This window comes from Ursus maritimus, unplaced genomic scaffold (assembly GCF_017311325.1).
Source record: "Ursus maritimus isolate PB19 unplaced genomic scaffold, ASM1731132v1 scaffold_11, whole genome shotgun sequence".
NCBI lineage: Eukaryota > Metazoa > Chordata > Mammalia > Carnivora > Ursidae > Ursus > Ursus maritimus.
The window spans coordinates 13431144-13458724 of record NW_024423453.1 but is presented as its reverse complement, the minus strand read 5'-3'; the positions used below and the strand labels follow the sequence as shown (position 1 = coordinate 13458724).

The 27581-nt window shown below is 39.1% G+C and overlaps 2 protein-coding genes and 1 long non-coding RNA gene across 5 annotated transcripts in view; 1 reads left to right on the top strand and 2 right to left on the bottom strand.

Annotated features, from left to right (window-relative positions):
* The window catches only part of LOC103661784, a 56729-nt gene extending 40080 nt beyond the window's left edge, over positions 1 to 16649 (bottom strand). For 2 of the 3 annotated variants that reach the window (XR_005833870.1, XR_568261.2), the window contains exons 1-2: positions 16503 to 16649; positions 8421 to 8496 (exon numbers count right to left, since the gene is read on the bottom strand). This is a non-coding gene — a long non-coding RNA (uncharacterized LOC103661784). Of the gene's footprint in view, positions 1 to 8420; positions 8497 to 9165; positions 9320 to 16502 lie in introns of all 3 variants that reach the window. The other variant, XR_568262.2, reaches the window with a different exon arrangement.
* A 103-nt stretch (positions 16650 to 16752) lies between these two features.
* Positions 16753 to 19855, top strand: CUNH4orf3 (chromosome unknown C4orf3 homolog). Its single transcript, XM_008689470.2, has 2 exons — positions 16753 to 17057; positions 18528 to 19855. Coding segments are annotated over exons 1-2 (207 nt in total). The 5' UTR covers positions 16753 to 16851; the 3' UTR covers positions 18529 to 19855.
* A 1232-nt stretch (positions 19856 to 21087) lies between these two features.
* The window catches only part of USP53 (ubiquitin specific peptidase 53), a 60730-nt gene continuing 54236 nt past the window's right edge, over positions 21088 to 27581 (bottom strand). The window contains exons 15-16 of the mRNA XM_040626272.1: positions 25205 to 25307; positions 21088 to 24281 (exon numbers count right to left, since the gene is read on the bottom strand). Of these exons, the coding sequence (XP_040482206.1) occupies positions 23294 to 24281; positions 25205 to 25307 (1091 nt within the window). The 3' untranslated portion in view covers positions 21088 to 23293. The remainder of the gene's footprint in view (positions 24282 to 25204; positions 25308 to 27581) is intronic.

Genomic DNA, 27581 nt, shown 5'->3' with positions numbered 1-27581 from the left:
TGAAATCAGGAGGAGGACGAGGAAGTTCTCCCCGGATCTCAGCCCAGTGTATGGACACATCTCTCAGATTACTGGGCTATAACTGGTTATTTTCAAACAATTCTGACACACTTACTACACTCCCTGGAGAAAATAGCTGAGAGCCAAAGACTCTGTTGCTTCATTCAAAAACAAAAGTCCAGGGTGCCTGGCGGGCTCAGTAGGAAGGGTATGCAACTCTTGATCTTGGGGTCATGAGTTTGAGCCCCACATTGGGTGTAGAGATTACTAAAATAAAAATAAAAACAAAAACAAAAGTCCTTTAGGTGAAGAATTACACTTAATACCATTTCTTGGTTTTGCTTTAGATAATTTTTTATACAAGATATCAAGATAACAAGGGTTATCAAAGGATATAAATGTGACACAGGACTTCTCTTCAACACATCCTTAGAACAGAAAAACCTGAGTGCAGATGGAGCTTATTTCACACTCCCAGTCCCCACTGGCTGTTCATTCTGTGTTTCCATAGCACAATGAGCTCACCAATATCATATCATTATTCTGTATGCAATTTGCTTGACTGTTTCCACTAGTCTGTGAGGTCTAGGAGAGCTAGGATGGAGTGTTCCATCTCTACCCCGTCCCCACAATACCCCTTTAACACAAAGTAAACATTAGTAATTGTAATCGAATGAATAAATGGGGCATGCTGAACAGCCTCAGCCTCAGCAAGCCAGCCTTCAGCATCCTGTATTCTGAGACCTTATATACAGAAGCTGTACTGAGGGAATCTGCCTTAGTTATTCCTTTTACCCAGATAACCATATTCTGAACCAGATCACCACTACCCTAGCCATATCGATTAGGCCTCTTGATCCAAGGGCAGTCAATCTAGAATACTTGAGAGCAGCTTATAATATTAGAATATTGTCTAAGACCAATAATACTAATTAATTAAACCAGTTACGGTCTCTCTCTTGGAAATTTGACTTCAACACACGGAAAAAGTCATCAGCTAGTAACGATGGACAAAAGTTCAAAGGCACAGAGGAAGAAGGCAGACTACAGAGGCCATCAGATAAAGGGGGTCATGATTGAGTTCCAGTAAAGAACTGGATAGAAGAAAAGAGTGTGAATGTAGGTTCTTAGATGCAGAAATAATAAATTCTTGCTTCTGGTGGATAAAAGTATAACTTGTTCACCATAGCTTCCTTGGATCCTGGATGGCCAAGAGTACATATTTCTTCAGCCAAATATGAATTAAGCACCTACCATGTGACAGATGTGACATGAGTTTTAGTGATGAACAAGACAAATCTATTTTGTTCCCATGGAGCTTTCAAACTAGCTTCGAAGGTCAGAATCTAATGGTAGAACACCGATATTGAACAAGTACAAACAATGGTGGTACATGTTACAGAGAAGTGGTGCAGCCTTTCACAGACGCAGATAATAGCTTGAATTATATCTTCCATTGGCTTCTTTTTTCCTAAAATGCCTGATTAAATGGCCTTTCCAGAATTCCAAGATGCCTAATTTTCATTTGAGATTCTTTTTATTCTTATTTTCATCTGTAACCAGACATGAAAAGGCTAGTTCCCAGGACCTACAAAATCTTCAAACTACAAATTTGTTCCAAAATACAAGAGGAAACTGTAAAATCTAAACAAACAAATGTTTTATGCACAGCACACGGCACTAATTCAGATGCAGTTCAATGCAACTCTTACTACCACTACAAGTTAACACCTAATGGTGCTTACAATATGCTAGATATTGTTCAAAGTGCTTTATAAAAATCAGCTCACGTTGGGACACCTGGGCGGCTCAGTTGGTTAAGCATCTGCCTTTGGCTCAGGTCATGATCCCAGGGTCCTGAGATAGAGTCCCAGAGTCCTGCGTTGAGTTCCCTGCTCAGCAGAGAGCCTGCTTTTCCCTCTGCCTGCCACTTCCCCTGCTTATGCTGTCCCTCTCTCTCTCTGTGACAAATAAATAAATAAAATCTTTTAAAAAAATGTATCCGCTCACGTTAATCCTCACAACTCTGAACAATAAGAATTAGTATTACTACCCTCATTTTACAGATGAGGAAACTGAGGCAGAGAGTGGTTATATAACTTGGCCAAGATGAACAGCCAGTAAGTGGCTATACAAGGATTTGAACCCAAGCAGTCTGGTTCTAGAGTCTGTGTGTTCTGGAGTCCAGATTCAATTTAATTTAATGTGGTTATGTAAGTAAATTTTCTTCCAAAATATCATTCAGCAAATATTTATTGAACTTTTATTATATGAGGGTGCTGACCTAGCTATTAGAGATCCAACAGTGAACAAAACAAAATAAAAAATCCCTGTCTTCATGGAAGGGATATAGATAATATACAAGAAGTAAAATATATGGTACATTAGATGGTATAAATGCTATGGAGAAAATAAAGCCAGGAAGAGAGATGGGAAGTGCCAGGGGTAACACTGGGGGCACAATTTTAAATGGGGTATTCAAGGATGCAACCTGAGTAGGCGATGTTTGAGCAACAACCTGGAAGAAGTGAGGGAACGTGCCATTCTAAGTATGCCTTGTAGGATAGTCAGTAGAGTAAGAGCCCTGGGTTTGGATCCTAGGACCCAAGACAGTATTAAAATAGCCCTGGAGTTACATTTAGTGACTTTCTGGGATTTGTGATATAAAGTGCCTAAGTAGTACATTCTATGGAGGCTCCAAGTTGCTAGCTTAGGAAGGGCAGAATAATGCAATTGAATGAGCATTATGAAACCAGCAACAGCCTCCTCATTTATTTTGAGCTGGAATTTGTGTAGGATTACTTTGTGACTTGGCAATGTTGAAAACTTCATGAACTCATCCTTCCCATTTTCTAAAGCCAATACACTATTTTACTCTGCCTGGGTTACCAACTGATGTAGTATAGTTGGGTGGAGTATCCCATATGCTGATTTATGATTTATGTTGTTCAAAATCTTGATTTTCTTTCTTTTTTAATATTTTATTCATTTATTTTAGGGAAAGAGAATGAATGGGGTTGGGGCAGATGGAAAGGGAGAGAGACTCTAAGGAAGACTCCACACTGAGCTCGGAGCCCAACACAGGGCTCAGTCTCATGATCCCGAGACCATAACCCAAGAAGAAATCAAGAGTCAGATGCTTAACAGGCTGAGCCAGCCAGGTGCCCCAAGACCTCGATTTTCTTACTGATCTTCTGTCTAGATGTTTTACCCATTATTGAAAGTAGGGTATGGAAGTTTCTATTACCGTAGAACAGCCTGTTTCTCCCTTTAATTCTGTCCTTATCTTCTTCATGTATTTTGATTCAGCATTTGCTTGGTTGCTGTAACCCTTTCACTATTTCCCAGGGTTCTGACAAACTTGCTTCAAATAGTTTCTGCTTATTTTTCAATGTTTCTGGAGGCTTGGCGTGGCCTACTCCACCAATTTAAACATGGGTCTCCCAAGGTGACTTTGACACAGCTCTCACCAGAGCAGAAAAAAAGTAAATCTGTTTTCTAACAGGGCATATTTATAGATCTGAACATAAAAGCTGACCTTCTCCAGTAGGGGCTTGAAGCCTCATTCCCTGCATCTAGCTCTTCCACTTCATGTCAGCCTCTGAGGAATCACAGAACTCCATGAAATGTAGTTTGAAAAGCACTATTGTAAGTCATTATAACCCCCTAACAGTTATGTGCCTGGTGCTTATGATCTGGTGTTAGAAACAGTTAAACAGGGGTGCCTGGGTGGCTCAGTCGGGTAAGTGTCTGCCTTTGGCTCAGGTCATGATCCCAGGGTCCTGGGATGGAGCCCTCCCTCCTCAGCAGGGAACCTTGCTTCTTCCTCTGCCTGCCACTCCCCCTGCTTGTGCTCTCTCTCTGTGACAAATAAATAAATAAAATCTTAAAAAAAAAAAAAAAGAAAGAAAGAAAAGAAGCAGTTAAATAATAACTTTGGTGTAGACTCTTATTTTTTAAATTGCTTGTTTTCAAAAAACTCTCCTCCCAACTTGTAATGCATTTGTACTGAGAAAATTTGGAAAATAGGAAAAAGCACAAAGAATAAAATGATCTGTAATCCCATCTTCCAGAGATAACTGCTGTTAATATGTTGACATTTTTCATATTTATAAAATAAGTCTAATTCTGGTTAACATCTTATATATAGCAGTTATCACCTTGGCATCCATTTACTTAACACTGTTATTCTATTCATGCCTATGTTAAGGTCATCATGTCTACTCTTGGATGCCTATTATATAATTTTATGAGAGAAGACTTTTCATGTTGACCTACCCGTCAATCTCCACCCTCAATGACTGTCCAACACCTTTTAATAAAACAAAAACAGGTTGGTCACTCAGTTGATTAGCGTAATGAGATTTCAAGACTGTAGATTTCAACATCTTTGTCATCTATGACTACCAATTTAAGTCTGGCCCTACTGAAGTTGTTTTTAAACTTTAAAAAGCAGCAGGGGCGCCTGGGTGGCTCAGTCATTGAGCGTCTGCCTTCGGCTCAGGGCGTGATCCCGGCGTTCTGGGATAGAGCCCCACATCAGGCTCCTCGGCTGGGAGCCTGCTTTTTCCTCTCCCACTCCCCCTGCTTGTGTTCCCTCTCTCGCTGGCTGTCTCTCTCTCTGTGTCAAATAAATAAATAAATAATCTTAAAAAAAAAAAAAAGCAGCAGAATTCCTTCTTTATTTTGAAATGAGATCTTTTATGAAACCCTAAAATTTAAATAAAACTGAGTTTTTATGGTTGAAGTGTGCACATGTGTGTAGGTGGAACAGGGTAAGTAGTTTATTCAAAAGCCAACCCTGCTTAGCCTTCCTAACACCAAAACCATGGTGCAGAACCTCAGGGCTCTGGGACAGAGTGTGTGAGCATGCCGCTGCTCTGTTAAAGGTCCTCAGTCAGTACCTCTAAGGAACTGAATGACTATTGCACCACCCCCCTGTGGCTCCTGAGACAGTGCCTGACAGCAGGCATTCAAAGAATATTTACTGAAATCAAAGACAAGAAATCCAAAAGGGGGTAATGGGTTAGTGCATATCTATTACTAGTACTTGAAAAAAAAAAAAAAAACTCAGAAAGTATCCCCACTAAAAAAAAAAATAAAGTATCCCCACTGAGAATAGTAGATCAGTAGCGACATATTTTAGTGGTGTCATTATACTATTATGTTACAACAGAGGTAACTCAACAAGTATTTTTTTGACCAGGATTATATTAGTGGTTGCAGAATACAACAAAATATAATTAAATAAATATTTAATGGTTTCTGTGTTCAAGGTACTGTTTGGGGGACTGTGGAAGCTACAAAGATGGTAAAAGTATAGTTTCTCTTCTAAAGGATACTTACTTAATACTCTAATAGGGGAAGAAACTTACATAACATTGTGCTATAAAGCAAGCCAATGTGCCAGATAATGTCAAGAAAATTTTGGTGTTTTTTGAGTTGAAGGTAGAAAAATTTTCAAAAATGACCAGCCCAGGAGAGAGCCTCATCAATAGGTGGCTGCTATACAATGCAGAGGGTAACAAATAATGCAGAAAAGAAAAGTATGGAAGCAAATACTTCAGTGCCTTGATCTTGAGAAGATAACACTCTCCCCAAGAAGAAAGCTTGGTATACAAAATAGGTGGAGACAAATTAAATGTGAAGTTTTCACAATCGGTATGTTAGAAATACTGAGACTGGAGAGATCAATGTGAATTCTAGAGGGAAACTTTATGAAGTTTGCATTTGAATTGAAAAAGGAATGGTGGAATTAGGATGGGTGGGGAAGCATTACAGGTTAATGAGAACAACATGCACCAAAAAGTCCAAAGGCCAAGAGGAGAACAGTTTCCATGAGAAAGATGGAAGACGACAATGTGGCTGGAGCAAAGGGTGTCTGTTGGGCACGAGGCTGGCTGAGTAGGGTGGAGACAGATTAATGGTGGGATACATGGATGGCAGCTGCTGTAGGCCAAGATGAAGATAAAGGGGAAGCTACAACAAATAGCAATTAGCTACGATGATGGCTCAATTCTCAAAGGAAACTATAATAGAAGTATACAGCAGTGATGATGGAAGAGAAAAAAACCAAACGGCTAAAATTCCCAGAAGACAGAGAAATAACTTGCCGTACCAATCAGCAGCATTACTGGAACACTCATTCAATTTGGAAAGGAGACAAAAATGGAATGAAGATAAGAAAGGGATAACTTAAGAAAAACCCATGTTTTCAGATGAAAATTAGCAAAGTTCCCCCCCCCCCGCTGGAGAGGTTACTCTATATAGTTTAATTCCTAGAATGATCACGAGGATAATTTATCATATGGACATACTAACTCGACAGCTGCCTGAAGAAATCTGCATTATCACCTTAGGTTAAAGCATAATTTATCACCTTCCTCTTAAGAACTTACTGCACTTGAACTTCAGAAGTTTGGAATGCCTTCCTAAAAACAGCTATCCTTGATCTGATTGTTACAGCATTCTCATACACTATCTTCTCTACCCTAGCTCCAGTCAGATTAACTATGTTGACAGTATTTTGAATGTGCTGGATCACGGTTGCAGCGTAATAACTCATTCTGTGGTTACTGGTACATCTTTTTCACTTGGACATATCAGGCAGAAAGGTTTAAGGGGTTGGGGAAAATGCTGAGCTCCTACCTCACTAGTAGTGTACCAGGATTTCAGTAAAGTACTTTCTTTGAAATTAAATTGCTTTTAATTTAAGGACATAGCAAATTTCACCACATACTCCATATTCATTTCTGTCATGTGGAATAATCAAGAATTACTGGAATTTTAACAGGGGTGAAGCCGGAAGAGGTGACAGGCTCTTTCAAATGAATTTAGTCCAAATGACCCCTCCCTGTTTGCATTAATCGCTCTCCCAAATGTGACAGACCTTCCTGATTCAAGAGATCAGACTCTAGTACCAATACCTTCTCACAGACGAGCATGTGACTCTTTGCCAAAGACAAGTTTAAAACCATTTCAGAACTTGTTCAGTTTATGTCAGGCTATTTCTAATAATTTCAATAATTTTTATTGATCCTATTTCAATAATTAGAAGCAACTGATTTTCAACCTTGCCACTGAGAAGAATGCTTCCATCATTTGCATGGGCAATAGTTGACTTGCCTCCACTAATTTTTGCAAAGCTTCCGTGTCACTTATGATCAGGGCCTTTTCCAATCTACTACCTGACTATAATCTAGGCTAGCTAATTTTCAGGAGATGGTCTTCTCATTCCCAGAATCTACAAACAAAAGGACAATGGTAGGGGCGTCTGGGTGGCACGGCGGTTAAGCGGTTAAGCGTCTGCCTTCGGCTCAGGGCGTGATCCCGGCGTTATGGAATCAAGCCCCACATCGGGCTCCTCTGCTGGAAGCCTGCTTCTTCCTCTCCCACTCCCCCTGCTTGTGTTCCCTCTCTTGCTGGCTGTCTCTATCTCTGTCGAATAAATAAATAAAATCTTTAAAAAAAAAAAAAAGGACAATGGTATTTTTCTGTAAGGTAGTATATTGTCTTTGTCACCGTTATCGGGCAACAGATTTGGAGGTAAATTCAAGCAAGGGTGGGCATCTGTAAAGCAGCGTTAAAAATGCTGGATTTGGAATCAATTTTAGGCTTTATAATTTTTTTTAGTAACCTTAGACTATGTACTCCTTTTGTGTCTCATTTTCAAATTCTGTAAAACGGAGTAATCACAGCTTCAAAGAGGTTTTATGAAGATTTAGTGGTACCCAGTCGTATCTTCATTCGTATCGCACTAAAAGAACCACTAATACATACCTGTGTGTTCTGAACCATCCAAGATTCATAATGTGACAAGGGAGAAAATATTTAAACTGGAGCTACCAGGGAAAATCCAGGCAGTATAGTGAAGGAGTGCAGAGCATATCACCCCAAAATATGCTGCTTTGGCATATTGATTATTTAAAGTTAAAGGAGCTTGAGAAACAGCAGGGGCAAGAGGGGCACTCTGACCTTCCTTAATTCTTCCTGACAGGAGGTAAAACTCCCATGGAAAAGGTGCCCTCTCTTTACCAGGAGGAAGAAAAACAGTCTTATCACCAGAGATGGGGAATCAGGCTCAGAAATCTGTACAAACCAACCTTGTTACTCTAATGCTTATCTTCCTAGTTATTTCTCCACAATTTATTCCCCCTGGCCCAAACCCCTTTGTCTCCTTTGGTTCTTTGTCTAAAAGGTATAAAAGCTTTCTGTTCTGGTCACTTCTGTGAGTCTTCATTCTCTTGTGAAGGTTCTTATATACATGTAAAATAATAATAATAATAATAATAATAATAATAATAATAATAGTAATAATAAAACTTGTGTGCTTTTCTCCTATTAATCTGTCTTATGTCAATTTAATTTTTAGGCCCTGCTAAAGACCCAAATAAGGAAGGTAGAGCAGAATTCTTTCTCACCTACGGTTCTGCTGACAAGGATGGGATGTCACTGGTTAGATACTGCTCACTCCAGGGCTGCTGCGGCTGAGAGATCCTAGTGATGCGGAGAACAAGGCAAAAGAAATATAGAAAAAAAATCAAATTTCTTTATAACTTACAGCCCATTGACAAATACTTAGGACAGGCAGAGTGACCTTCCTCCAGGAACTCAACTGCCTCAGTGTTAATACCTGGCTAAAGGCAAAAGGCAACCTTAGCTTGACATTAGCGGGATCTTCAGGTTCCTGTAAGTGTTCTTTAACATATAAAAATCCCTTTGGAAACCTCCTTTATCTCTACTCCCCACCCCCAGTATATATGTTAGCAATTATCCTCCAAACATACGGCCCACTGATATACATCTGAAGCGTCTCACGAATAAGGGTTTACCAGACAGTAGTAAATGACCTTATCCTAACAGCTGCTAGGCTCTTGAGGTCCTGGAAACCTCACTTCCAAATTCCTTGGGGACTTAGGCTATCCCTAACCCCCTGCCAACTTGGAAGTATATAATCAGTCACTCCTCACAACCTCAATGCAGCTCTTTCTGCCCACGGTCCTGTCCCTGTGCTTTAATACAACTACCTTTTTTTGCACCAAAGGCATCTCAAGAATTCTTTCTTGACCGTTCACTCCTGGATCCCAACACTTCATATCAATGGGACCTCTGACATAAGCCAACACAAGGTAAAAATTTGTACCAGTCCGTCTCCTGAGTCTCTACCTGTAAGATCCAATCAAAGCAAAAGTGGTAAGAGTCTCTCCTCATGTTTTTCCTTTTCCAAATTTAAATTAGCAGGAGAAAACTCTGGTGTGAACTAGTTCTTCAGGCATAGTGATTTCCTGTTGTGAGTATTCCTGTTTTCCATTTCTAATGGCTGTAAAAAAAGAAAAGAAAAGAAAAAAAAAGTAAAGCTTAAAAAACAACTTCCCTAGACCCCAGCACCCTCAGAGGGTTCACCCCATTCTCCCTTCTGTGGGCTAATACGCCCCTGATTGATAGGGTCAACGAATCCCCAAGTGCACCCCAGAGCTCACCATCAAACTCACAGTAGAGGATCAGGAACTGGTTCTTAAAATTGACACTGGTTTGACTTTACCCTCTGTTTAGAGGACGGATCTCTATCACCTCTGATTCTATTCAAGCTTTCAGTCTCTGGTCAACCCATTTCATTGTCTATATCCCAGGCCATCCCAATACCCTTAGGCCCTCTTAACATCCATCATGCCTTTCTAGTTTCTGACTCCTCACTAGCAAATCTTTTAGGTAGAGATTTACTGTGTGAATTTAATGCCACGGTACAATGTAATGAGAAAGGTGTTTTTATTTTCCAGACCCCAGATCAAACCGCAAACTTCTTATTTCCCCTAATGGACACCCATCTCAACTGAAAATCTTCTGAAGAGGATGCAACTTTAGAAGATGTCCCAACTAGTGCCGGGGCCTCACATGCAAATGAGATTGGATTGTTAACAGTAACACAAGTTGTGCACAGTACCTGGAAAAGGAATAAACTTCTCCCATCAGTAGCCCAGTGCCACCCCCACAAGTGCACAGCGAGGCATTGAACCTACTCTCTTTTACAGCAGGGTATTCTTTACTTCCTAGCTCTGTTAACACTGCAATCTTAACAGTAAAGAAAGGAAAATTTGGTTCAGACTGGATCAAATCTATTGATTTGTATAAGATCTGAGAGCCATTAATGGTTTTGTAATTCCTCACCACCCCATAGTCCCTAATTCAGCTACCATTCTTTTTTTTTTTTTTTTTTTTTTAAGATTTATTTTAGAGAGAGCTGGAGCAGGAGGAAGAGCAGAGGGAGAGGGAGAGGGAGAAGGAGATAATCTCCAGCAGACTCTGCGCTGAGCTCAGAGCCCGATGTGGGGCTCAATCCTACAAACCTGAGATCTTGACCTGAGCCTGAAACCAAAGTCCTAAGCTTAACTCACTGAGCCACCCAGGTGCTCCTCCACTACCATTCTTATCTCAATTCCTGCTGACACAGCCTGATTTACAGTAATTAACCTCTGCTCAGCTTTCAATTCCATTGTACCCTGATTTACAATTCCTCTTTCATTCACATTTAGAGGGAGACAATTAACATAGACTGGTATGCCTCAGGGATATTGCAAGTCTCCCTCAATATTTTCTGAAGTCCGTAAAGCCAACTTAGATTCTAAGGCTCTACTCTTGTTCAGTGTGTAGATGATCTTTTACCTCGTAGCCAAACTAAGCAGTGTGCTCTTAGAGGAGCTGAAAGAGGCCCTATGGCCTCTTAATCTAAACTTAAAGGGGTACAAACAACTGTTACCTACTTAGGACAGGAGATATCTCAACGCATTCAAAAGCTCACTCCCAAATGCCATTAGTCAGTTTTGCCTAACCCTCTCCCACAAATGAAAAAAACAGCTACAGAAATTTCTAGAGGTAGCTGGCTACTGCTGCAAATGAATTCCTAACTTGGCTGCCCTTGCAACCCTCCCAAATACCGCTTCTGAGCCCATTTCCCGGCCCTCCTTCACCTCCTTTAAAGGCTAAAATTAGCACTGTCCACACCCATAATTCTTGGCTTACCGAATTCTGACAAAACTTTTCACCTATATTGTTATGGAAATACTGAGATCGCGCTAGGAATTCCAGGAATACCTCTGCCTCACAGTTAAGTCCTTCCTGTGGGTCGGGTCCTGGGACGGCAGGCATGCCCTCGTGTGCACTAGGCCCGCTGCCTCCCAAACGGAGCCAGTGCCCTTAGATCAGGCTCCCCACTCAAACTTTATGTTCCTTGTGCTATGTCTGCTCTAAGTTCATAAGACAACCTCTCCGCCTGGTGGCAAATCACCCATGAATAGGCCCTTATTACCTGACTTCTCTTTCATCTTCCTTTGCTGTAACTTTTAAATCTGACTACTCGATCATCCCTTCCTTAATAATGGACAGTACCACTACTCCGTTCCACAGGATTATTTTGCAAATATATATATTGTCTCAAAGCCACGAGAGGATCTCTTAGATACCCCTTTACACAACCCAGACTTACGTTCTATTTTGTGATTGTTCCTACAGAGGAAATTTCTGGGGAAACATAATAACTGGCCACAGTTTCCCCACATGAAACCCTTGAGGCACACTCTCAGCCCAAGCTGCTAAACATACAGCTCTTACCGGAGCCTACATACTGGCAAAAGGAAAAACTGCCACAATTTACACCAACTCTGGACATGGTTTTGGAGCCCGTCAGGCTGCTGCCACAATCCTGTGGCTTCTTAACCTCTGCTGGTATTTCTCTTGGCAATGGGCATATAATTGCTGTCGTATACAAGCTATTCACTTTCCTGCTAAAATTGTTATTGTTTGCTGTGCAGCCATATAAGGAGACAGATACAGTATCTCAAGGGAATAACAAGGCTGACAAAGCTGCTTAATATGAAGCCTGAAATAGAACCCCTTTCCTTTTTCAACCCAATTTATAAAGCCTTTATCCCTGACTGATAGTATCAACTAAACAGGCAAATACCCCAGAATCTTGAAAAAGACAAATGGATACAAAAGGGTGCCAAATGAGTAGACAGATTATACACTGGGTCAAATAGACTTCCTGTGGCCCCCTTTCTTTTGACCTTTTGTCTTACACTTGTCTCCCATCAGATGGGACATATGGGTAGATGGGAGGTCGTTAAGGAACTAAAAGATGATTGGTTCTTCCCTGGCATCCACAAAATTTCTGACCAAAATTATCTCCCAGTGTACTACTTATAAATCTCACCAAATTTCTGGAGGAAACCAACATACCTCAGGAAATCCTCCAAGGCCCACGTTGCCGCTTGTGGAACCCCAAAGTGGATTCCATTGATTTATCTCCATGTCAAGCTATTCCCACTATTTGGTTATTGGCTGTACCTTTAATGGGTGGACTGAATGTCACCCAGCCAGAAGTACCAACGCCACAACAGCAGTGAAGAATTAATAACTGCAAGTATTGCTTGTTTTGGCATTCCTTTATGGATTGGGTCAGATGAAGGAACTAATTTTACAGCAGAAACTAACCACTTGCTTGCGAAAACTTTGGGGTACTCATTAAAATTTCACACTCTGTTCCATCCTTAATCCTCAGGGCAAACAGAACGTAAAGATCGAGACATCAAGAGGACTTTAGGAAAAATCTGTCAAGAAATTGGGATTTAATAGCCAGGAACATTACTTCTGGCCCTTACAACATCTGGAATACTCCAAATAGAAAACATAACATCTTTTGAAATAATGTTTGGTCACCTTATTCCTACTGGCATCTCTAAACCTTCTATTCTCGGATTGAGTGAACACTATAGGGGCATAAGTGAAAAATTTGATGTTACTGATGTGATGTGGACAAGAGTGAACGGTCAAGAAAGAATTCTTGAGACAGTGCAAAAAGGTGTTTTTATTATAGCAGGGGACAGGACCCATGGACAAACAAGAGCTGCAATGTGACTGTGAACAGCAACTGATTGTACACTTTAACTTGGGAGGGGGAGAGATAAAGGAAGTTTCCAAAAGGATTTTCATATATTAAAGAAGACTTACAGGATCCTGGAGGTCGGGCTAATGTCAAGCCAAGGTTGCTTTTTGCCTCTAGCAAAGCATTAACCTTACAGCAGTTGCGCCTTCCTTGAGGAATGTCCTACTCTGCCTGCCTCCTGTATTTGTCAATGGACTACAAGTTGTAAAGAGATTTAATTTTATCTACAATTCTTTTGCCTTTGCTCTCCATGTCACTATGACCAGCTATACACAAGACCTAACTAGTATAAGTGGAGCATATCATCAACAGGTAAAAATGGCATGGCCTCTGCTGACTGGCAAGTTTTGCCATTCCTTTTGACCAGAAGGTTAGATGTACATCAATGATTTTAGAGGAAAGCACACATTATCACCTTACTGAGAAGACCTTTTTGAAGTACTACTAACCACTCACACCACTATCAAAATAAAAAAAACTCCTTCTGGATTCACACAAGCCCTGCCAAGTTAGACCAGGATCAGCACTCCCAGGACAATTGAAAGACCACCCCTGGGGCGCCTGGGTGGCACAGCAGTTAAGCGTCTGCCTTCGGCTCAGGGCGTGATCCCAAGTTATGGGATCGAGCCCCACATCAGGCTCTTCTGCTATGAGCCTGCTTCTTCCTCTCCCACTCCCCCTGCTTGTGTTCCCTCTCTCGCTGGCTGTCTCTATCTCTGTGGAATAAATAAATAAAATCTTAAAAAAAAAAAAAAAAAAAGAAAGACCACCCCTAAGGTGAACTTCAAGTGAGGATTTCCCCGGCAAATTCCCAGGTCCCAGAAGCAGACAAAATCATGAAGTAGACAGCTTTTCTCAAGATCACAGATCAAGAAACTTCACTTCCACCTATTTTCTCCCCCATTGGGTCTCCCTACTCCCAGAGGGAAATAAAAAGAGAAAAAAAATCTTCCTTTTAACAAAGCCTCCCCTTTCTTTAGCCATTTTTAAAAAGGCTGATTGGAGGGGTGCCTGGCTGGCTCAGTCGGCAAAGCATGTGACTCTTGTGAGTTCGAGACCCAAGTTGGGTGTAGAGATTATTAAAAATAAAATCTTAAAAAAAAAAAAGGCGGACTGGAGATTGATTGTCTCAATCTATCCTACTTTCCCTCTGATCCTCCACTATGGGTTGTCTTTCAAACAGGGTCTCACTTATTAACTCTTACTGTTTCCTCAGCACATTATGCACAGACCTGACACCCCTTAAACCATTTTTCCAAACCCTGGCCACATTAACTAATCATTGTTTGTTGATTATGTCAACATCTAGATCATGCAAAAGAACCTGAAATTAATTTTTATTCCTGCCAATAAGACCAGCTGGTGGACCAACTCTGGACAATGGATTCATGACTCGGTATGGCAGCCATGGCCAAAAAACCACATTGTTCTTTTCTTTTTAGTGAGTCAACTGTACACGGAAAAACCTCTATGGAAGCTCAAGGACTGTTCTTTGCTCAAACTAGAAGGGACTTTTTTCCCTTCGCATTGAAAATCTCAGTGGTACTGGACCTTTCCCACATGACATACCAAGGCAATATTACAACCAAACTCTGTGGTCTGATTCCACAGGCAGCATCCTCAAGCCTCTCATGAAGGTCAGAATTGGTCTCATCACTGACTCTTATGGTACTGACACCTGTCAAACCACCAGATTTTACAGCAGGCTCACAAGCCACCTTTGTGTAACCTGGGAGCAGCTGAACTGCCAAAGGCCAAAGATTACATATGGGGAGCCCAAAAATTTGCACGCACCTGGTCACGTAACAAAACCAAGCCTTACAGCTGCTAAGGCCTAATTGCAGGCCTCCTATATCTGATATTTCACAACCTGTTCTGCTCCTATAGACTGACAGGGATACACAGAAGATAGAAATGTGCAGATGACAACAGGACACGTGACAAGATATACCAAGCCCCAACTTAGTAGGTCACAAGTTTCATTCTGACCTTATCCACGAACAATACTGGACATTTTATCTTATGTGATGATAAGGTATATAAAGAGTTCCACCTAGATGGTCAAGACGATGTGGACTCAGATTCCTGACACTCTCTGTAATCAGCTACTCCACCTTAAATGCCAGCCAAATTACAAACTTGGGCTCCTTTGATCATAAAGTAGTGCCACATAAATATACATGATGTTACAGAAAACTGGCTTGTGTATCACAATTCTAAGTTTTTATCCATATTGACCTCCCTTTTCCCAGGCTTCGGAACTTATGAGTTGGAAAGGCAGTTCTAAATCTTTCCATAGAAACAGAACAAGAGTTCAGTATCACTATACAAACACTGGAAGCCGTTCTATCAGAAGTTAATAGTTTAGGCTCTCCAAAGTTGCCTCGTCCTAGATACACTGACAGTCCAAAGGAGGAGTTTATGCAATCATTGGTGAAGAATGCTGCTTCTATGTAAATTGTTTGGGACAAATACTGTCTAACCTGAACCCTTTGAAAGACAAGATAAACACTCTCCATCAGATAAATGAGGTCCAGTCATTCTGTTGGACCAGGGATAGGAGACTAATTTAACGGGATATGAGGAAACGTGCTTAAATTTGTTATTTCCCATTTATTCTTATTCTAATATTTGCTCTTCTTTCCCTTTACAGATAGATCCCTTGCCACTTGGCTGCTAACCCAATTCTTTCCACAGCCACCAATTCAGCTTTTATGTGAAACTTCTAAGGAACTTTCAGAGGAAATGAAGGAGTGCAGAGCATGTCACCCCAAAACATGCTGCTTTGGCATATTGATTATTTAAAGTTAAAGGAGTCTGAGAAACAGCAGGTGCAAGAGGGGCACTCTGACCTTCCTTAATTCTTCCTGACAGGAGGTAAAACTCCCACAGAAAAGGTGCCCTCTCTTTACCAGGAGGAAGAAAAACAGTCTTATCACCAGAGATGGGGAATCAGGCTCAGAAATCTGTTATACTAATGCTTATCTTCCTAGTCATTTCTCCGCAATTTACTCCCCCTGGCCCAAACCCCTTTGTCTCCTTTGGTCCTTTGTCTAAAAGGTATAAAAGCTTTCTGTTCTGGTCACTTCTTTGAGTCTTCATTCTCTTGCCAAGGTTCTCATGTACAAGTAAAAAGGAATTAATAAAACTGTGTGCTTTTCTCCTGTTAATCTGTCTTATGTCAGTATAATTTTTAGGCCCTGTTAGAGACCCAAAGAAGGTAGATAGAGGAGAATTTTTCCTCTCTTACAATAGTCAATCATTTTCTTTCTGCTAGCACACTAATCTCGTAGGGAATTATACTCCCAAACTTTTGGGTTATTCTTAAATTCACTCCCATGAGGTACAAGCAACATTCTCATGATTTACTGTCTGGCCCCCTTAGAAACTCACGCTCATAATTATGACGTCCATCTCATTACAGCTGTTACAGGATTAAGTGTAACGTGCTATATACACAATACAAAACCTATAAGAGGGGACCCTAAACCCTTGGCATAAGGGACCCTAAAGAACAGGGATAAGGAAAGGTGATCGTGGGCAGTTCCTGGGTGGAATCCATCACCTGGCAGGAATGGGATTTGATGGTGACTTCCGGCGCGGCCAGAGACTTTTCCTTCCAGCGAAACCTGTCTAACCAGCTTTCCTCCAGAGCGCAGGAAAGCCGGCGGGCTGGGCGAGCCAGCTTACTCCGCTTCCGGGTGGTGGCCGAGCTGCCTGCCGGCTGTCACGGAGACACCGGACACCCGGGCGGCGCCTGCGCGCTGGAAGAAGGCACCGGGCCCGTTTCCGGGATGAGGAGCGCGCATGCGTAGGCGGCCCGCCCCCGGCCAGTTTAGAGCAAGGTGAACGCGGAAGTACGGGATATAAGGTTTTTCTGGCTGCTCTGACTGTGGTGGGGCGACCGGTCCGAGATGGAGGCGGACGCAGCTGCGGAAGATGGTCGGGACGGTCCCCGGGAGCGGCTAGGCTTGGGTGAAGCTGGGAGGCAGCAGCAGAACCACGAAGTGCGGTCTCAATCCCGGGCCGACCAGTTTCCAAAGCATTCCTACTGGTTGGATCTCTGGCTCTTCATCCTCTTCGATGTAGTTTTGTTTATTTTTGTGTATCTTTTACCATGGTGAGTACTCTGAATGTAGAGGTGAACTGGTAGGGAGCTTACCACTACAATTTGGGGGGAGGCAAGGTAACTGAATTCCAGAGAGTCTGGTATGCCCAAGGTAATAATACAGCTGGTTTAGTGGCGGGGTCGAGGGGCGGGTAGTTTTGGGGTCGGGATGAGGCTGGAATGGAAGTGTTCTTCCTTGGCACCTCAGTGAAGGTCTTCCTCCAAGGAGGTGTGGAAGAAAGTTGGCTTCGTAATTTTTATTTATTTTTATGTTATGGAATGAAACCAGCTGGGTTTGAGTTCCTGCACTACCACAAAGAAATTAAGAGAAGATATTTAGCTTTCCTGAGCTTTATTTTTCCAGTTAAGATTTGGGACCAGTAGTAACCAGGTCATAGGGGTGTAGTGCGGATTAAATGAGATAGTAATTTATCTAAAAGCGATTTGCATTTTCTCCTGGCAGCAGTAAGCGCTGACCTAAAGGTATTGTTACTATAACTACAGTTTGACCTCCAGTAGGCCCGGTAGATATCTCAAACAGGTCCAAGCCTGAACTCTTAGTAACTTATTACCAAAATGTACTTATTGTTCAGTGTCCCCATTTCCGTAAATGATAACTTTTATTCATTTAGTACTCCTCCCAGAAGCCTGGGACTCTTTGATTTTCCCCTTTTACATACACCCACACATCCGAAAACAACAACTGTTGTCACAAAATTCTGTAGGTTCCACTTGCAAAATCCTTGCTCTCCATTTTCATTGCCACTCACTCTGAAAAGACAGTTTTGTAAGGAGATAAGGGAAGGAAAGGTAGAGAAGGGGCAGGGGAGCAGAACAAGAAGAGGGACACAGGACTGAGGATAAGGGAAAAAGTTCAGGAGAGAAGCGGTGAGCTGAAGAGAGGGCCTGTGGAAGAAAAGCAGTACAGCTCACTTGGCAAACATTAGGGAGCCCTCTTGGACTTTGGCGTCTTTGACTTATCATAAGTTAGCTTTTCTTAGTCATTATGCTTATGAGTTTGCAATCCTTGATGGGCAATTATGCCTTCTTTCTCCACCCCCAAAATTTTGGCAGATTTGGGCATGAGCTCATTGTATCTAAGGCCCCTTTGTCGCTGATTTTTTGGATAATGTGGCAGACTAGAAGGCGGAGGGTTGAGGGGGGTGAATGGAAGAGATGGGTATTTCTGTAAAATCCTCTGCCAAACTATTTGTAGAGTTTTCACTCTCCTCTGCTTCCCTTTTTTGGTAGAGACTGATACCTCAAATACAATGATTTTTTTTTTTAAATGACGGTTTTCAGCTCTGGGTAGAAAATGGAAGCCATAGGAGGAATACTACAGGCCTTTTTTTTTTTTTCTTCTCATCAATATGTAATCATTTAGGAATAGGAAAGTGACTGAGACAATCTAGACTTTCAGATATTGGGGTGAAGTATTAAAACTGGAAGGAGATATTGTTGACAAATATTTGGTTTTTACAGAATGGTTTGCCTGATGTCTAGATTAAGAAGTTGGCTCCTGGAGTGGATTCTGAACATGACTACAAACTTCTTGAACAAAGAAGACAGGATTGTGCAACAGAATTTCAAACTCTGAGGGACTTTCTTTCATTTTACATACTCTTGTTATTTCTTTTGGGGACTATATATTAAATGGGTAGTGCTAAGTTCTTAAAACTATTCTTTGATTCATGATTAAAAACTTTTCAAACATTTGATGGCTTTATAGGGGCTGATGATAAAGCATTTACGGAAAGGTTTAGTGTATTAAGAAATATGGTAATGTCTTGCCTTTCACATTTTAAGGGTTAGCCAGGGTTTAGTATGATGTAAAAATGTGGTGAAATATTAAGACGAAATATTTAAAAATAAATTACTCAAAAGCAAGGAAAGAAAAAGGAGTTAAGAGCTGTACAGAAAATGCAGGCCCACAATGTATTGGCTGTAAGTACCAGTTTAATTTTTAGATTAAGTCGGCCTCTGTTATGGTTGCCAGATTGATAACAATCTCAGAGAAAGTATATAATATCCAGCACTGGAAATCTAATGTGCATGTCCTCTACCTGGATGTTTCCCCTTGCTTCAAGTTCTTGAACTTCCCTAAAATAGGACTGTGTTTGAAACCTATTTTTTATTATTGTGGTTGTATAAAAAATGCTTGTGACCAAAATATGTCTTTTTTATAATGTCTGTACCTTAAATACTTAAAGTCATTTCAACAAATATTTGAGTACTTACTCTGGGCCAGGTACAGTAGTAAGCAAAAAAGACAAAAATCCTTGCCTTCCTGGAGTTTACATTCTTTTATTTATCTTCAGTAAGAATTTACATTCTAGGAGTGATCAGCTAGTGTTTAATCAGAAAGGTCACACTCCCAAAGCAACTACTAAAAGCCCTTCAGAAGCTATTCCTATTATATGACACTCCTTTATGTAACAGATGTTAAAAATGGGCTTTTGTTGAAATTGGTGACATTTGATACATGTTCATTGCCTAAATATTTGATGATATTCACCTCCCTTAGAAACAGGGCATAGATCTGGTAAACTCTATACCCTGTCTCTTTTAGAATGGCATTAGAATGAAATCCAGGACTGACTTTGGAAGATTTTAGTTGCTTATTGCCCACTACAAGGTAACAATTATGCCTCCAGGGTATTGTTGGATCTACTTGGAGAGAACCTTTTATGCAAAGGTTGATGCATCTAAAGAAACACAAAACTGGGATTTCATTGAGTATATCAAACGGTATGAACTGTTTTTCTGCTGCTTGCTAATTTTGTCCAATAAATGTTTATTATATAGCTAAATTTGGTCTGATTTGGATTTTGCATTTGTTTAAGCAAATTACTTGGTAGGTAGCAGGGTTTTGAAAGGATTAACAGTTCTCATGTAGCTTAATGTTGGGTTACACACAAAGATTTATAATCTGTACTACGTTTCTGGGCCTAAAATCAGTGCACTACCACAACTGTTGAATGTTCTGAAAATTTCTAGTAGGGGGAGGGTAGCAAGGCCTTGGTGTTATGACATGACTGTAAATGGTATACAAAAATGGTTCCAGTGTGAGTGTTGAATCTTTTCTACAGCTGATGAATAAGAAATTATACCTACCATGCCATCGAGTATAGTGAGTGTTTATAGCACCCACATTAGAAGGCTAAATGGGTAAAGGGTAACTGGGTAAGGCTAAAGGATGAATGGGACACCAAGAAAAGTTGGCAAACTTGCTATGACAAAAACAAAGAATAACATCAATGTGATTTTAATCTGATAAATTCCTTTGTAAATTTCAAAAACTTAATTTCATATAAATGAAATGATTATTTTAATAACCATTTGAAATGAACTGGCTGACCAGTAATTGTGACAAAGTCTTTAGGATTTAGGAGTCTGTGAACTTGGAAATTTAGGTTAGAAACCTCTCCGTGTATCTAGTCCCTAAATGTCATGGGAATACATTCACAGACTATAGGATAATTTATTTAAGGTCATTAAAGTTACTTAATGTAAATTATGTTCTAGGATAAGATAATTAAACAATGGCCAATGGGCCAAATCTGGCCTACTAACCTCTTTTGATCAGGCCTGTGAGCTAAGGATGATTTTTACATTTTAAAATGGTTGAAAAAAATCAAATGACTATTTCATGATATGTGAAAATTATATGAAATCCAGGTTTCAATGTCAAAGTTTTATTGGAACACAAACATGCCATTCATTTACATACCATTTATGGCTTCTTTCACTACAGTGTGGCAGAATTGAGTAGTTGTTACAAAGACCCTGTGGTCCACCAAGACCAAATTATTTACCATCTGGCTCTTGATAGAAAGTTTGCCAACTCCTATAGGAGCCCTGCTTTAGACCTCACTGCAGTTACACTTTTTGGGAGCCTCCAGTAATAACATTTTATGATTAGTGATACTCCCGAGTACCTTTGAACTTTAAGTTGACTTACATTTCTCATAAAATATATAATTGACATGTGAGGAGAGGAAGCCACAACTCATGAATGCACAGAAAAGTCAACCATGTTAACTTAAAATTTGTCAGTTTATCTTAAAAAAAATTCTAAACCAGAAGAAACTGATTTCACAGAAAAATAGAACAGTCTGAAGATAAGTATTTTGAACATTACAGTAATTATTGGTTGCATTATTTCAGAAGTTGCCATAATTTTATAACCAGAAGAAAACACCTATAAAAATTAGGTACCCTAGAAATAAAAATTTTACATGTGAATGAATAGTTAGTAATTATGTATTCAAATCTATATTTGGAGTGTTGAATCAACAAAAACAGTTTCTAGTTTGTTAGTACTATTACATGATTTAGGTGGTTTCAACTGGACAGTACTTTTTAAAAAGAGCCAAAATTAGATACTTCTATTTGATGTTGCAACTCAACTGAGTTGAAAATACAAATCTATGAGACTGCTGTTAAATATCGGAAATTAGTTTATATGTTTCAAATAATACATTTTTAACTGAACATATTGACCAAATAGAAATCTTAAAAAAAAGCTAGACAAAGTTTTTCAAAGTTATTAAAAATACTTGAAACCCATTTTCTAGTATTTTACAATGTTATAAAAGCAGTAATTAAATACAATGATATTTCAAATACAATTTAAAAAACTTTACAGTATTTATAAATCATACTAAAAGTTATGTTAAAAATAAGCTTTCTTAGAAAAGTTTAATATAGTTCATATTCAAGTATTTCTAAATTAAGAGAATATAACATAATAATCACCTACTGTTACAGTTAGAAAAGGCTAGTAAAAACTTCTCTAGGTGGAAGACAATAATTGACCAAGATTTCCTAACTGGGTGAGATTAGGTTTTTACAAGCCATTATTTTATATTTATCTAGGAATACTCATTTTTAATCATTTACATTTTAGAATATTTTAACAACTTATGGAGTTGGTCAAAACATTAAATTTACTAAACAGTTTAGAGAATTAAGTTATATATAAAGTTTATTACTGTAAGAAAATTTTTAATTCTGTAATTCTCAATTACATGGACCATACAATACTTAGCCACAAGACGTTTACCAACTTAGTACAAAATAAAATGACAAATAATGAAATAAGGCAATTAACATAACTGAATTTCATTTATAAGCTCATAATGATAATGGAAAATTCCTTTATTAAAAAAAAAACCGTCTCTGTGAAAGTAGGGTAAAATGACTATTTAGAGTAGAAAAATAGGAGTGATGCTCAAATTAATACATTTCATTAAAATTAAACCCTCTGTATGAAAGTAGAAATTGAATCTGAAACCCAGAAATACTCAGATTCAAGAATCTGCAAATCATTAAAATGGGGTGATGACCCATAAAAAGAGGTTAAGATGATAGCAGGGAAAATTTAGGCAGTCACAGTGAGATCCCCAGTGGGCCCTAAGTTAATACCTAACACTGGTTATTAGCAGCCCAAAGTAAACCAAACCAAAATAAAACCTTTCACATTTCATATAAAATTAGAAAAAATGTAACAAATAAATATACTAGTGTTAAGAATTTCACTTATTTTTAGCTTACGTGGCTGAAGTAAGTTTATGATACAACAGTCAAAGGCCTAATTTAACTAGGCATTATGAAGATTAAAGTTCTAGGAGCAAAATTAAGTTTCTTCTGTTCTGACCTTAAAGATTTAATTTAAAAACTGCTTTATCATTAAGGCTTCCTCCCCCCTCCAAATGCTATCACTTTGATGTGTTGATATTTTTTAAGACACTTAAAGGGATGTTATGTAGCAGACTATCACAGAAGTCAAAAACAAATGGGTGAAGCCCTCTTTCGGTTGGTTACCCATTAGAAAGTGCTTCTTCATAAAGCAAATACTGCTTTGACTACACAAACTGTATCACTTAGTATTTGAAAAATTAGCATAGTTTACCAATCTACGTATGTGAGTACTGGTTAGTTTAATACTTATGGGTCTACTAGCCACATATAAAGGAACAAATTACATTTTTATTCAACTGCAGCAGTGACTTTTTGCATACCCTCTGATTTTCTGTTTTGCAGGTATGCCAAGACTATTCAAAGGGAATTTCTAAAATATCCAGTAAGTTGATCATCACAAAATAAAAAATATATATACAAAATTAAAGTGATTAATGACTTTAAAAATGCCATGGTTTTAGTTTCATGTATCACCAGGTTTGGTCAGTCAATTCCTATTATATTTGCAGGGCCTCTGAGAAGTATAAGCTTACCAGTCCCATCACTTATCTATTACAGTGTATACTAGGTTTATATCTCTGCTCGGAAGGGCAGTTTGAACCAAGACTGTTGTGTAACACAGGTGCTAGCCCTCTTTCACTCTGAGATAGTGCATTATCATTACAAAAGCCATTGTTCTCTGGAACACAGAGCTTGGGTCTCTGATGGTATTTCAGTCTGTACGTATCAGTCATGCAGCTATCAACTGAAAAATAGGTAGTTAATGAAATGGTCTCATTTGGACAGGTAGAACTAGAGTCTATTTCTGGTTGGCAAAATGCATCAACAGCTGTACCCAAGTCTGCCTGAAAATCTTTAGCTGAAAAGCTTGACAGGTAGTTTGGTGTGTTGCCAACATGCTCTTTTACTTGAAATGTTTCCTTAAGTCTTTGATCATTCATATATGTACCCACTTCTGAACCTGGTTCTGAATCCAAACTTAAACTGTGCTTTGGAAGACTAGAAGAATTAGCTTTAAACATCTCTATAAGTTTGACACTAGGTGTGGGATCATTTTTCTCTGACTGTGGCACACTGGTTATAGCATATTTCTTTGGTGGCAAAGGAGGCGGTGGATTATGGCTAACAAGTTTTGGCATCTGACAACCATCAGATCTGCAGGTTGACTGAATTATATGTTCCCTGGATAGAGAGTTCTCAGAGCAACATTGTTCCATCATAGTTTGCTGCTGGATGAGGGGAGAAGTTTCTGGCTTTAACCCAACAGGTCTCATGTGTGAAGACCACAGTGAAGATGGTGAGACTACTTCATTAATGTTCACTCTCTTTCCAGGAGCCGAATTATCATCGTGAAAAAGTAAACCTGTTCTCTCAGAATTTTCTGTATTAAGCCACTCAGAAAACCTGCATTCACTTGAGGTTTCAAGTTTCTGTTCACCTGACTGGTGGATATGCTCTCTTGCTGCATTGTCCTTGAGTATCTGTGGACCTGACGAAGGGAATAACTTTCCATTGGTTTCTCGTATATGTGACCTGTAACATAAAAACAAGAACAAAGCTAAAACACCATACACAAATAGGCAAAATTGGAGGAAAAACAAACATTTGTCCTGTAGCTTAACTTCTCAATATACACCTGATGTTATTTTTGTAACATAACAGAAATGGGAAGATATTTGTAACCATTAACATTTTACACTCTCTGACGCCAAAATTTATGCCAAAATACATGAATGCCAGAAACACCTGTCATTCCCAAAATTAGATTTCTAGTAATTAGAAGCATAATTTTAAAAAATTCATTTTAACTTATAAACACTGTAATTACATATATTTGTGATAAAAGGTAGCATAGACTTAAAAAAATGTTATAAGCAAACACTTCAATACTCTAAAACACTTCTTGACCAACATTACAAAGCTTGTACCAATAGAGACAACTTTGATACACAATGCTATAAAAGGATGGCATACAAATTAAAAATAATTTAATCAAGATTACCTTTATTTAGGTAATAATAAACTTCTGAGATGAAGATACATGACAGCACATTGCAAATCATTTTTTGTCATGAAAATTATTTCACATGAACTGCATGGAATTCAATTAGAGCGAAATGATGAAAAGAGTAGAGGCTTTGCTAGGCAGATAAGAGCTGTATTCAAATTTCAGCGCCAATGCTTTGGGCAAATTACTAAAAAGCCCCTAATTTTCTCTTATAAAATACCACCCACCTCATAAGAATGCTATGAGGATTACAACCACCATGTATTGTATCTGGTACTCTATAGGCCCTCTATTCTTAGGCCTATCTCCTTTTAATGATCCCCAATAATACAGGCATCATAGCACCGTAGACCCATTGTTTTCAGAGTAGTAATGGCCTGATAAATAGAGAGTTCCTATAATACATGCATTTAATACAAAAGATTTTAGTATTTCTAAATATCTTTACCTTTTTACCAAAGGATTTTTTATTTGTAGATGTGACTCTGGGTGGAACTCATGAGGTTTACAGCCTACTTCCAAATTCTTCAGTTCTCTTCTAAAGCCTGAGGCTAGCAGAGAGAAAAAACAAAATTATTTAAATGACCTTTTATAATTCACTGCGCATATATTTCTCCATAATTTACGTAAGGTTTCCTACAAATAGGTAATTCTCTTACAACTAACAAAAATTAATTCTTCAAGGTTCAGCTAAAATAATATCTTTTCTGAATACTTTATACAAAATAAATGGCTGTTTCTATTATTACTTGAAAACGTTAACAATGTCCAAATAACACTATTGCTGTTAGATTGTGAGGAACTATGCATTTCCCCTGTCTTTTAAGACATAGTCTTTGCTGACAAAATGTCAGGGACATCCTGCATTTGAAGACAGATGGCTTGCGTTGAAGTCTGGATACACTACTTATTGGCTAGTAGCTTTAAGCAAACTTCACAATCCCTTACAATCTCAGTTTCCTCATTTATATGAGATAATGACGCCTATATTACTATGTTCCTGTGAGGAACATTAGGAACATCAACTGAATTAAAACGTGTGGGAGGGTATTATGATTAACATGTAAAATGTTAATACCATCACTCACTAGCTACCATTTATTGATTGCTGACTCAAGTTGTAAGAGGTTCATAATAATTATTTCATTTAATCTTTACAACTGAACATCATTTTTTACTTGAAAACTAACAGATAAACTCTGGTTACTCAGACTTGGGTATCTGGCAGAAATTTTCTTGCAAATTAAATAAGTGAACTGTCATTTCAAGGAAAACAACTAGCGCTATTTATTGCCATTGATAAAATCCAAATTTTTAGATGAAAATAAGAATTTCGGAAAACTTGTATCCACCACCATGAGTTTTTAGCTTCCCAAGAATTATAAAGGCTCGGGGCGCCTGGGTGGCACAGCGGTTAAGCGTCTGCCTTCGGCTCAGGGCGTGATCCCGGCGTTCTGGGATTGAGCCCCACATCAGGCTCTTCAGCTATGAGCCTGCTTCTTCCTCTCCCGCTCCCCCTGCTTGTGTTCCCTCTCTCGCTGGCTGTCTCTATCTCTGTCGAATAAATAAATAAAATCTTTAAAAAAAAAAAAAAGAATTATAAAGGCTTTCTGCTAATTGTGGTGATATTAACAAATTAAAAAAAAATAAAGAAATGTATCAACATTTGGAAGACCTGCATAATTTAGCAAACCAATATTTTCCAAATAAGGATATATTGATGTTACAAAATCATGCATGAGTAAAGTAAATCATTCTTTAAATGAATAAATAAATTTTCCATTTTAAAGACTAATACAGTATTATTAACATATGTAGCCCATCAAAACAAAAGCTCTTTGAAGTCAATATTTTTTAATAGTATAAAGATATCCTGAGGTCAAAACACTATTTCAGTTGATTGAAAATAGTCTTTAAAAAAATCTCAGTCATGGGGCGCCTGGGTGGCTCAGTGGTTAAGCATCTGCCTTTGGCTCAGGTCATGATCCCAGGGTCCCCTGGGATTGAGCCCTGCATAGGGCTCCCTGCTCAGTGGGAAGCCTGCTTCTCCCTCTCCCACTTCCCCTGCTTGTGTTCCCTCTCTCGCTGTTTCTCTGTCAATAAATAAAATCTTAAAAAAAAAAAAAAACAGAAAACCTCAGTCATAAATATTCTGTGAAACAATTCCCCTTTTTATACCCAAGGAACTTAGGTGACCCAAGTGATCCTATAAAACTGGTAAGTGACAGTATTTAAACCAATCCAGGGCTAACTCCAAAGCCAGTGCTCTTTCCATCTCCTGCAAGCTCTCTTTCACATATGCCACTAAAATCCAAGATCATCACATAGAATCTCCTCCTGACGAAACTAGGCCCACAGAAGATATCAAAATATATGGCTTTAGCTTGAATATTCAATTAATTCCCTATACTTCTGTACCATACTAGTAAATTTTCAGTATCCTCCCTTATTTTTAGATGGCGTTTTCCTCATGTTCATTTACATTTCCTTTCATTCTCACGCTTCTGACTGTACTCCAAATCTATGAATTGAAGATTGCAAAGAAAACAAAATCAAAGTTATTAAACCAGCAACTTAATTTTTTAAACAATAACAGAACTTTATCTTTGATGGCTTTTATCTTCCTAGGTTGATCTTCTGGGTACATTTTTAAAAGCTACTCTGGGGGCTCCTGGGTGGCTCAGGCGTGATCCCAGAGTCTTGGGATCAAGTCCCACATCAGGCTCCTCCACTGGGAGCCTGCTTCTTCCTCTCCCACTCCCACTGCCTGTGTTCCCTCTCTCGCTGGCTGTCTCTCTCTCTGTCAAATAAATAAAATAAAATCT